We start from the raw sequence: 12,681 nt of genomic DNA, 5'->3' as shown, positions 1-12,681 counted from the left end.
CACACTCTGTAGATGTTGATAAAGCATATGACCTGGGATGCACGCGTGTCAAGTTTTAAAGACGGCCATCCCAGTTTATTTTATGTTTCCCAGACTAAATTTATAGTGATAATGGAGAAAATGAAAAACATCACCATATATGGTAACGATCATGCCTCTGTGTGTGTGTGTGTGTGTGTGTGTGTGTGTGTGTGTGTGTGTGTGAGTGTGTGTGTGTTTGTGTGTGATCACAAGTCAGGTGTATTACATATCACGCTCGGAGCAAGAGCGCTGAGCACCCCGGCAGTACTGGCTACACCTTCACAACAGGGACTACGTTGCTCTGCTGCTGGCGGGTAAGTGATTAACTCGGCACAGGACATTGCATCATTATTACTATATAATTAACGTTGCTGTGATTAATGGTTTTGTTATTATTATTAAACTAACTACTATTCGGGTTGGTTACTATTATTTTTAGGTGACAAAGTAATATGCACATAACAGGAAACAGAGAATCTACAGCTAACATTCTTGAAATGGAACCATTCATTCCTTATTCTAGGCTCACTTAAAATTAATCCCATCCTCCAAAATTTAACTTATTTAGCCTCAAGTAACAGGGCGCTTACAAGCTCTGTATAGACTTTGGGAAAACTGTACACCATCATTGAAATAATAAAAAGCATCTCTACACGTGCTCGTGGAGTAATCAAAATGAAAATATGCAAAGATCCTGTACTTGAAAAGATCTGACACAATGGTATATCTTGATTGAAAAGTATTTCAATCTTTTTTTGAAAACTTTGTTTTTCCCTTTCTTGAGCAGTTTTTCTCTTTGGAGAGAGATTTGGATGGTGAAGAGTCCTCCGAAAGCACCCTCTCCTTGCAAGAGAAAGTCTAAAAGACAATCCTTATTCGCTAACTCTTGTTTTCACATAGGTGTGTCAAGAAAGCAGAATTTTTCCTTTGATGCCAGCTTACTGTCTTATAGGAAAGATGCGGGTGGTGTGGTTGCTGTGTCTCGTCGCTGCCCTGACTGATGATGGCGTCATGGGCGAGCTGTCACCTCCTGATAAATCCTACAAAATTCTTGTGCCAATCCCGATGATAGGAAGGAGTCACTGGAATATGTTCAAGCCTCTGCTGGAGGCGCTGGCACTGCGTGGTCACCAGGTTACTTGTCCTCAGTTACTACTGTACTTTGGTTACTCATTCATATCCAGTGTGAACCTAGTATAATGCTCTCCATATCCAGGTCTTCAACTGTTGTGTAACACTAATCGGCACTAACATCAGATAGACGCTAGTTTGCACAAAAATTATTCAGAGGTTCGTATTGAAACATGACACTGTAGTTGGCTGTAGTCAGTTGTCATTCACATTGCCGCCATGACTTAGGTCTAAATAGAAGCCCGGATACTTACAGTCTTCCCTACATAACGATGGCTCGCCTTACGTTCTTCCTCTCTTATTTTATAAATCACCGAGCTAGCGTCACCCCTTTATCAAACACTACACGCGCACATTCATCTTACAATATTATCCTTTTTCAACAAATCACATATCGCTGCCGTAATCTATGGAAATTAATTCCATTGGCCTGAAGGACCATTAACACCAGTTGGTATACGGCGCAATTTAAATTAATCCTGTTTTAGGTACGCATAGGGGCAGTTTGGCCGGCACTGCACTCGACCAACTTCACTTTGACCAAATGTAAAGTTAGGTACTATCTCACAGCTGGGTGAACTAGGGGTGCCCCGAGGGTGAACCAGCGACCTATCTAAAAACTTCAAGTAACTTTGGTTACCCAGAAACTTCTTTAATGTAAATATCCCAGGAGTGAAAACTATAAATTTCCACCAGTAAGTTTATATATTTTCTGCTCGTAGGAGGAAAACAAAATCTACTGATTCAAGAGGATGTAGCCATGTTCTTCCATTTTCCAGTAAAAAAATACTCAAATTCAGTTTTATTTTCTGGAAAACTGAAAACCTATGGTGCAAGACAATGTTGGGGAACAATACGTGCCTGCCAGGGAGCACCACATGTTATAACAAACAATTTTGTTTGAAAAACAAAACACGACAATGAAGTAGGAACATTGTGTTTCCTCAATAAAAAACAAGAGAGATGTCTTAAGGGAATATCCAGATAGCTAAGAACTGCACTCCTCATTCCAGAAAGGATCACCAATATGTGACTGGTTCCATATTCAATCCCATCTTGCGAAAAGTTCATATTCTGATAAAATATGCTGGTGCTAAGAGGATACATGATGCTGGAATAAACAATTACTCAAAAGACCATGTAATAATGGCATAAAGTTCCAGATGTTCATGAGTTAATGGTGTATGCAAGTCACTATCTAGAAATCATATGATCAAGATAATTTCCTGGGTGACTTTATAGAGCAACAGTAATCCCAATCTTCAACACGAGAGGTAATAGAGACTTACTCAGTTAGCTGAGACGCAAGATTCCCGAGCAAGTAAAAAACAACGATAACGGATACATAAAACTGAAAAATACAAACCACAATTAACCTTTACTCCCATATTTTTTTTTCAAAAATGTCAAGGAGAAAGTAAAAAATTAAACTGCGTTACGTATTAAAAGGATCTCAATGAAGTATTTGTTTTAAAGTAAAAATACTTATTAGGTGGAATATGATTAAATAATGACTATGAACCATCAGTACAATAGTACCTTTAGAAGTGTTCTTAGGAAATGGCAACAGTTTCTGGTGCGACAGAAACCAACCAAACCTAAACAAATCACAAGATTTATGAAATCATTTAGTTTGATTGAGTTAATTCTTGTTGTATGTCACCATTAGTGGCTTAGACCTTCAGCCTTCCTGGGGGAGTTTTTATGACAAGATCATAAAGTTCTGAAGGAAAAATTTATATTTTTCACATTACAAACATTTTTTCTTTCTCTACTATTGGATAACCATCCATGCATTGCAACAAATGTGTCCACAAAAAAATAAGCCCCCCTTAAAAATCAATAGATAAATGGTGAGGTGGCAACCCTCTCCTTAACCTTTACCAACAACTGAACTACAGGGACAACCATGATACTAACGATGTTTTTAGTTAACGACAAAAATTAATAAATAAATAAATAAATAAATAAATATATATATATATATATATATATATATATATATATATATATATATATATATATATATATATATATATATATATATATATATATATATATATATAATATGTGCGTGGGTGTGTGTTCGCACACAGGGTGGTGAAATGCAGCTACTGTGGCTACAGTATGTTGGTGTTAAGGTGGAAGCACTGCTTGCTTCCTCTCGCTTTTAGCTACCGCCGCTGGCTAGCCCTCATGGCAAACAGGGAAGCAACTTGCCTAAGTCTTCCCCTGCCAGTACACAGCCTTTCATCGTCAAGACTCCAGCTGTGCCTCCTCGTGGCAAAACACGTAACTACGTGCCTTGGGGGCCCAGGCTAGACCAGCAAGGGATCTCGGAGTAGCAGTGGACCCTAGAGGGACGGCGCACAGGCCCACTGGTATGTGGACACTTCCTGGTGCCTACCATCCATTGTCCCGCTGCCTTGCGGATTAACCCACGATCCAAACACTAGCATTTCATTCACTACAACATTGTCAGAGAAACAGATCGCCGAGATGTCCTCATCCGCCAAACCATATGTGGCTCAGACCACTGCAACACTAATCATCGGCTAGTAAGAGCCCCAAAACGGCGAAGGCAGCAAGCCCCCAGAAAAGATTTTACCACTAAGCGCCTGGAAGATTCAAACGGTAGCAGATGCTTTCAGAGAGCAGGTCGAACATGCGCTGATAAACAACCCGACAACAAACAACCCAAATCCCAGTGCCGAATGGGATATTCTCGACACTGTCAAGACAAAAACTTGCAGAGAGACCCTCGGCCAGATCAAAAGAATACGCCTAGACTGGTTTCATGAAAATGACCCGGAAATCAATGTACTCGTCGATGATAAACGTGCTGCTTTAACTGACTGGCAGAACAACCCTCAATCTCAGACCAAAGCTGATACCTTCTGCAAGAAGCAAGAGGTGGCCCACCGCGAATTTCACAATCTAAAGAACGACTGGTTTAAAATAATGCATGTAAAACACAAAAATTTGCGGATCAGCACGATATGCGCGAATTTTTCAATTCCAATACAACATTGTATGGGCCACTCAATCGTGGCGCAGGCCCTCTCCGCTTAACCGACGTTAACTCTAATTAAAGACGATGAAGGCATAATTCAGAGCTGGAAAGAGCATTACCATTCACTGCTCAACCGAAACACTGATGTGGATGTCCTGAATACCCAGCTGGTCCCTCAGCATCCAGAGCTGACCCACCTCACCTATCCCCATCCCTGGATGAGGTAGCTACTGCCAGCAAACAGACGAAAAATAACAAAGCCCCAAGGCCTGATGGAATCCCAGCCAAGGTGTATAAAGTAGGAGGACCTCTGCATACCAGCCATCTCTACTCTCTCCTGGAGAATATACGGGAAAAGGAGGAAATCGCCCAAACTCTTAAAGACGCCTCCATTGTTAATATTTATAAGAGCAAGGGAGACCGGTCAGACTGTGGCAAACGCAGTGGGATATTGCTGCTGTCCGTAGCACACATGAATATATCCCAAGTCCTCGTAAACAAACTTCTTTCTGAGGCACAATACTTCCTCTCAGAATCTCAGTGTGGCTTTACACCATCACGTGACACCAGGGACATGTTCTTTGTTGCCCGCTAGATACAGAAAAAATGCAGAGAACAGCGTCGTGACCTGTACAAGGCCTTCATCGACCTAACCATGGCCTTCGACTCGGTCAACAGAGAAGCCCTATGGCGGACCCTCAGCCGTTTTGGCTGCCCACCAAAATTAATCGCCATTGTGAGGCAACTCAATGATGGCATGAACGGCAGTGTCCTGCACAATGGCACCCAGTCTGAGTTCTTCCCCATCCAAACAGGGGTTAAATGTGTACTGGCACCAACTCTCTTTTCCATTTTCATGGCTGCCTTCCTTACTCGTGCCAGTGCCTCTGGTTTCGTCCCACGTCCACTCTCCATCTAAGTTAACGGTACTACCCACATTCGGAATCTCGGCTTCAGCCTGTCGACCACCGCGAACACTGATGAAGAGATTCAACATCGGATCACATGTACAGTACATCTCAAGCCTTTAGCTGACTCCATACCCATGTCTTCAGCTGTAGGGAGCTGAAACTATCTACTAATATGCACGTATAGCGAACAGTGGTCGTCTCCACCCTACTATATGGCAGCGAGACATGGGTCACATTCAGGAAGCACCTCAAGGCACTAGAAGACTTTCACCATCGTATTCCACGTTCCACCCTCCGAGTTCGCTAGCAAGACAAGAGAATAAATGCCAGTATTCTCGCTGACACCAACAGTAGGGGCATCGAGGCTATCATTATCCATGAACAACTATGTTGGACTGGCCATGTTACCCGCATGGACAACAGTAGACTGCCATAACAGCTACTTTACAGTCACCGAACGAATAGTAAATGTAACGCTGGCGGGCAACTGAAAAGGTATAAGGATAGTCTTAAGACAAACCTGAAAAAGTGCCAAAACTTGGAGGAGCACCACACGTGAGGGTGTCAACACTTTCGAATTAGCCCGAGTACAAACCGAGGCAAACAAGCGCAAACGCCGGGAAGACACTGCCACATCCCTCTCCGCACTAGATGTAGCCATCCACATGTGCAACATCTGTGATCGACCCTGCCGGTCCCGAATCGGCCTCTTTAGTCACCTTAAAACTTACCAACGAAGGTGACATCCTTAATAATTCATATCGTTGTGTCATAGCTGGATGATCCTCATACACGATTCCGATTGACAGCAAAGTAGTGGTATTTGTGTGTATGTCACAGTAAGATTGTGAAATCAGTATTAAACACTTTAATGCTAGGAGTGGTTTGGTTAGGGTGTATAATCATAAGGTAAAATAAGCTGGTGTTCCTAATCTTCATGAAATCCATATATTATACTACTTTATTTTTATAATATATACATATCTCCACATATCATTAATGGTGTTCTGGTTTTAGATCGTGACGATGCACCCGCTCCCGCCAAAACTCCATAACCCCAACATCACGGAACTATTTCTCCCTAATGTCGGAATCTCTTCGCCAAGTAACCATTTCGAGGGTACAACTGCCCTTGCAGGCAAGTAATGATATCACCACTCGGCTTTCTGAATTTATGTGTGTATGTGTATTCAACTTTTTTCTACATTCCGACTGTGTTTAGTTCTCTTTCTGTCCATCAATCTCTACGCTTGTCTGTTTATAGACAAGCTCATAGGAATATTATAATTATACTTGAAATTGTAACTCTTTCTAGAACATTTAAGAATATGAATAAATATTAACAAATAATGGCATGAAAAATAAAATTAAAGGTGAAAGGTAGAAGATAACATCTCACTTTTCAAGTTTCTCAATTTCCGAGATTCCTCCTTAAGCTCTCACTTGAGGGGAAAACTATCTTTGAAAACCATAATCATATATTATTGATCATTCCAGGTGGTTTTCATTTGTTAAAGGAGCCTCTGACAATCGCAGCTACTCGTTTCTACACTCTTCCAGAGGTTAAACAATATTATAGCAAAAGGAAAGAGTTTGACCTTATCATCACAGATCACCTTTTTAATGAGGTGGGTGATATGTGAATCATACAGAATTTAAATATTCATCTTTTATATTAATTTCTGTTCATTATCACTATATAATTTAGGTATCAGTTCAGCTTCTAACCTTCATTTAGATATGGGGATCTATGAACTCTGCTGATATGGAATTGATTGTGCATCGGAAGTATACCTTCTGCTGATCAGTTTTATTTAAAATTTCCACTGGGATAATCCCAATTCTCTTTCTAGTTAGTTAATTTGTAACGAAAGAATTACTAAGTCAGTGAAAGCAACACTTGTCATCAAATTCTTGTTTGCCATTTATGATTATGAAGTTACCTAAAATTAGTTTGAAAAGGCAATTGCCTTTGTTATGTTATTTCGTAAAGTATATATAATAATAGTTTACTATTTTATTTGGCAGGTTTGGTATATGTTAGTACACAGGGTTAAATTATATTGATATAAGTACATACGGAAACGCCCCCCACCCCACACCCCGATTTTCGAGTCAACACATGATGCGCGAATTTTTCAATGGTGCGGTCCCACTCCACTCATCCGACTGTAATTCCATAATTAAAGACGAAGAAAGCATCTTTCAGTGCTAGAAAAAACACTACTATTCCCTGCTCAACCGAAACACCAATGTGGATGCCCTGACTACCCAGCAGGTTCCTCAGTACCCGGAGCTACTGCCATCAAGCAGATGAAAAAGTAATAAAACCACAGGGCCTGATGGAATTCCAGCAGAGGTGTTTAAAGCAGGAAGACCTCCGATTACTAGCCGTCTCCACTCTCTCCTGTAGAATATATGAGAATAGGAAGAAATCGCCCAAGCTCTTAAAGACGTCTCCAATGTCAATATTTATAAGAACAAGGGAGACCGGTCAGACTGTGGCAGCTACCGTTGGATCTCACTGTTGTCCATAGCTGGCAAAATTATTGCCCGAGTCCTCCTAAACAGACTTCCTGACGTGGAAAACTTCCTCCCAGAATCTTAATGTGGCTTTAGACAATCACGTGGCACCACTGGCATGATTTTTGTTGCCCTCCAGATACAAGAAAAGTGCAGAGAGCATTGCCGTGACTTGTACATGGCCCTCATCGGCCTTTGACTTGGTCAACAGGAAACCCTCTGTGAACTTCAGTCGATTTGGATGCCCACCAAAATTCATCTCCACAATGGCATGAACGGCAGTCCTGCACAATGGCACCCAGTCTGAGTTCTCCCCATCCAAACGGAGGTAAAACAAAGAAGTGCACTTGAACCAACTCTCTTCTCTACATTTTCTTGGCTGCCTTCCTTACTCATGCAACTGCATACATGGAATCCTAAACACCTACTTAGATGCATATACACACTTAGGCCTTGAGATAAACATACGTTAGACTCAGATTTTCTTTCAGCCTGTCCCTGGTTCAGCCACACCTCCACTTTCCATCCAAGTTAACGGCATTACCTTTTCGAATGTTAACCACTTTTAGTACCTTGGCTTCCACTTGTCCACCACCACGGACGTCGATGAAGAGATTCAACATCGGATTAGATGTGTTGAAGCCTTTGGCACACTCAATACCTGTTTCTTCAGCTGTAGAGAGCTGAAATTGTCTACAAAGCTGCACGTATACCAATCAGTAGTCCTCCCAATCCAGCTGTATGGCAGAGAGACATGGGTCACATACAGATGGTACCTCAACGCACTTGAAAACTTTCACCAACTTAGTCTACGTTTCATCATCCGAGTTTGCTGGGAAGACAAGGGAACAAATGCCAGTATTCTCTCTGACACCAAGTGTAGGAGCATCGAGTTAGCCATTATTCATGAACAACTACCTTGTACTGGTCATGTTACCCGCATGGACGACAATAGCCTGCCAAAACAACTATTCTACGGTCATCTAACGAATGGTAAATGTAACGCTGGCGGGCGACGGAAAAGGTATAACAATAGTTTTAAAACAAACCTGAAAAAATGTCAAATCGACCCCCTCACCTGGGGGACGACCACTCCACACCGTAAACGCTTTGAGGACAGTACAAGAAGTGTCAATACTTTCGAGTTTGCCCAACTGCATACCGTGGCAGACAATCGCACTAGATGCAGTTCTCCACAAATGCCACATATGCATACGGCCTCTCGAGTCACCTCAGAGCTAACCAACAAAGGTGACACCATTAATAACTCATATTATTGTATCGTAGCTCAATGATCGTTATGCTCGATTCCGAGTGGCAGTAAAGTATTGTAGTAGTAGTAGTAGTAGTAGCTGGGTCGGTGGAATAATGCGAGGCTCGGAGCCAAGGTCAGTGTCGACAGGCGTACTTTGACAGGGGTGGTCTCGAGACTTTCGCCCCTATGGGGCCGAGAGTGCTCCCATGCGGTCGCCTCCCCACCATAGTAACGGACACTTCATGTACAGTAGGGTCTCGACGAACCAAGTGAGTATATATAACTGATATTACACCAGTGAGACCATATAAATAGTGGCTATTTGTGCCATGGATATATAAACAAGTGCTTGGTGTGACAAATTTTTGTCCATATTGTATCATTCTGACGTGTGGATTGTCGCCCTTCGGGGGGGGGGGGGTGAAGCCTACACACCCACGCGCGCACGTATGCCCCTACTACCTGGACACAGCAGTCCAGACTGTCACCTCTTCGCCCTTCCCTCATAAGAACCAGTATAATCTTGTGCCTGGGACTAAATCAGATGTTCGGAGGCGGACGTAACTGTCGCGCAAGGTGCTGCTCACTATGCCTGGTAACAATCATTGCTGCGTCTGTGCTAACCCCCTGCAAGCGCCGAAAAAGGTATCAGGTTCCAGGGTAACTATATCCCACCAAATGCTGTCCTGTTCGAGAAAATAACAGGAGAGATGGTGTGGAAAAAGGCACTGAAGACTCGAGGAGGAGCCGGCCCTTCAGGTCTGGATGCAAACGGCTGGAGAGTCATCCTCAGCACAAACAAGTTTGGCCCTGTAGCAAGCGATCTCTGCACTGCCATTGCTGCCCTTGCAAGAAAGCTTGCATCCTCTTGCTGCCATCACCTCCAGGCCCTGATGGCTTGCCGCCTTATTCCTCTGGAAAAGAAACCAGGATGTAGACCTATAGGGGTGGGGGAAGTGCTGAGGCGGATCATCGGAAAATGCATAATGGAGGTGGTAAAGGATGATGTCAGGGCAGCAGCAGGGAACCTACAAGTGTGTGCTGCCCACCAAGCTGGCGGGGAGGCTGCCATTCACGCCATGAGATTGATATTCGAGCAGCGTGATTATGAGGCCGTTCTCCTGGTGGATGCTTCAAACGCATTCAACATACTTAACCGCAAGGCTGCACTGCACAACATCAATATCAAGTGTCCAAGCTTTGCGATATATGTTGAAAATTCGTATAGGAATCCATCAGACCTCTACATAGTAAACAACAAGGCTCTAAGAGGTGATACCATCTTACAGTCAACCGAGCGAACAACACAAGGGGACCCTGTTGCAATGGCAATGTATGCAATTGGCCTATCAGTGCTCCAACAAGAAATAAAATTTGAAACAACTGGGGTCAAGAAAGTGGCATATGCTGATGACCTTACAGGAGCAGGAAAAGTGGAGTGCATCAAAAAGTGGTGGGACTTGGTAACATCGCGAGGTCCACAAATAGTGTACCACCCAAACGCCAGCAAGTCCTTCCTCATCGTGAAGCCAGAACATTATGAACGGGCATTGGAGGTTTTTGGCGGAAGTGAGGTCAAAATAACTAATGACGCCATTATCGGGAAGTGCACTGGCACTATGGACTTCAAAGACCGCACGAAAGTGGAAGCGTGTGAATGAAAGGGGTGAGGAACTAAGCTCTGTCTGAGATTGCTAACACAGAGCCACATGAAAAAAAAAAAAAAAAAAAAGTAGTAGTAGTAGTAGTAGTAGTAGTAGTACCATCCCTGAGATCCGACCCTCCTCCACCCTTTGAAGAAGCAATCAGTGTCAAGTTCATTCCCAAACTAGTGAAACACCACGACTTAACCCTAGTAGAAAGAACACTTCTTGCACTTCCACCAAGACTGGGAGGATGGGACTAACTAATCCAGAGAGGAGATTGCTGACTCTGAACATCAAAATTCACTAAAGCTCACGGCAGCCCTCACTGACCACATAATAGCCCAGAATGCAACAGGGGAAGTGGACACCAGCGAAGTTAATAAGATCCGTAGGTCCATTACAACAGATCGGCAGCACTGCCAAAATGACATGTTGCAGCAACTATTGCTGCTGGTTCCAGAAAATTTGACAAAAAGTAGCTATAGTGCAGGAGGTGGGCGCCCCGAACTGGTTAACTACGTTACCGATAAGGGCAAATGGTTTCAGCCTTAACAAACAAGAATTTACAGATGCCATTGCTCTAAGGTACGGTTGGCCAGTAGATGGTTTGCCCTCCCAATGCGTGTGTGGCTATTCCTATGATGGCGATCACGCCATGGTTTGCAAGAAGGGGGCTTCATATGCATGAGGCATGAGAGGTAAGGGATCTCACAGCAAATATGTTGAAGGAAATCTGCCGACGTCATGGTAGAACCGACCCTCCTTCCACTGGATGGCGAGATCTTCCAACACAGGACTTCAAACACATCTAACGAAGCCCGTGTGGACGTCAGTGCTCGAGGATTCTGGACGCGACAGCGAGCTTTTCGACATCAGGATTTTTGATCCCATGGCCGTTTGTCACCGTAACCTAGCTCTCGATGCTGCGCATAGGAGGAACGAGAACGACAAGAGAAGGGCATATGGGGAGAGAATTCAAAATGTTGATCAAGGCAGCTTCACTCCTAGTGTTCACAACCTCTGGTGGATGGGCCTGCAAGGAGCTGATCTCCGAACAGAAGCAGCAGCCCAGAAGTATGTCACAGCCTGGATGAGATGTCGACTGTCCTTCTCCTTCTCGGTCGGCTTTGCTCTGCCTCAGGGGAACGAGAGCTTGCCCCTACTCCGACAACTGATGCAGATATCGACTATGAGGCTACAGTCACTGAATGCCGCATGGATCTGCAGGCTCAACTAATTTAACACAGATAGGATAGTTTATGTATTAGGATATTTAATAAGGTAAATAAATGGTGGCGAAGGTGTGGCTATTGGGGGAGGCTGGAGGCCACTTTAAAAAAAAAAAAAAAAAAAAAAGTAGTAGTAGTAGTAGTAGTAGTAGTAGTAGTAGTAGTAGTAGTAGTAGTAGTAGTATAGCAGAAGGAAGAGAGTCGATGTATCCTGACGTAGCAGCAACAGTACCACACAGGGTCGGGCTAACAACAAGTGTACCAGAGCAGTAGACAGGAGCTGTCATGTGTGTGTACAGGGGTAGGTTATGAGGCGGAAAGAAAATAGCAGCTTGGATGCACCACCGTGAAGGGCGAGGGGCATCATCCATTAGTCCCGGCCAGGAGGAGGAGGAGGAGGCAGGAGGGTCAGGAAGAGAGGGCCCCTGTCCATTGGGCGTTGACCATGGTGGCCACTCCTGGTAGACCATTCTAGATAGGAAGGTCCCACCCTTTCTGGACCTCCCTCTCCCTCCCACCTCTCTGCGTCTCTTCCTTGTTCACACGTCTTTTTATACTATCTTTTATCTCTATCCTCTTCCTATTCTTCCTTACTGCCTTACCCCCCCCCTCTTACTCTGCTCCTCTCCTTTATCCCTCCCTACTTTCTCCTCATCCTCTCTGTGCCCTATTTTATTCTCCTCACTCCATCTCACATATCTCCCCATCCTCCAGTTTTGTTTTCTCCTTATTCTCTCACTTATCGTCTTCCATGTGTCTCATTATCGTCTCCCACTTGTCTTCTTCTACCCTCTCTTCCCACCCCTCTTCCTTCCTTCCTTCCTCCCTGTTGTGTTATTCTTCCTATCTATCAATGTTCTTCCTGTACGTCCTTATTTTTCTTTACTTTATCAACTCATGTGGAGGGTGATGGTACTTCTGTGTGTGTGTGTGTGTGTGTGTGTGTGTGTGT

General features: G+C 43.7%; 1 protein-coding gene across 1 annotated transcript in view; it reads left to right on the top strand.

The window, feature by feature from the left end:
- Positions 1–258: 258 nt before the first annotated feature.
- Positions 259–12,681, top strand: part of LOC121853822 — a 21,999-nt gene continuing 9,576 nt past the window's right edge. Inside the window, exons 1-4 of the mRNA XM_042348198.1 lie at positions 259–335; positions 974–1,155; positions 6,094–6,214; positions 6,574–6,704. Coding sequence (XP_042204132.1) covers positions 979–1,155; positions 6,094–6,214; positions 6,574–6,704 — 429 coding nt within the window. The 5' untranslated portion in view covers positions 259–335; positions 974–978. The remainder of the gene's footprint in view (positions 336–973; positions 1,156–6,093; positions 6,215–6,573; positions 6,705–12,681) is intronic.

Source organism: Homarus americanus, unplaced genomic scaffold, assembly GCF_018991925.1.
Source record: "Homarus americanus isolate GMGI-L3 unplaced genomic scaffold, GMGI_Hamer_2.0 scaffold18703, whole genome shotgun sequence".
In the NCBI taxonomy this organism is placed as follows: Eukaryota; Metazoa; Arthropoda; class Malacostraca; order Decapoda; family Nephropidae; genus Homarus; species Homarus americanus.
Note: the sequence above shows the minus strand (reverse complement) of the source record. Positions and strands in the feature narration are given on the sequence as shown.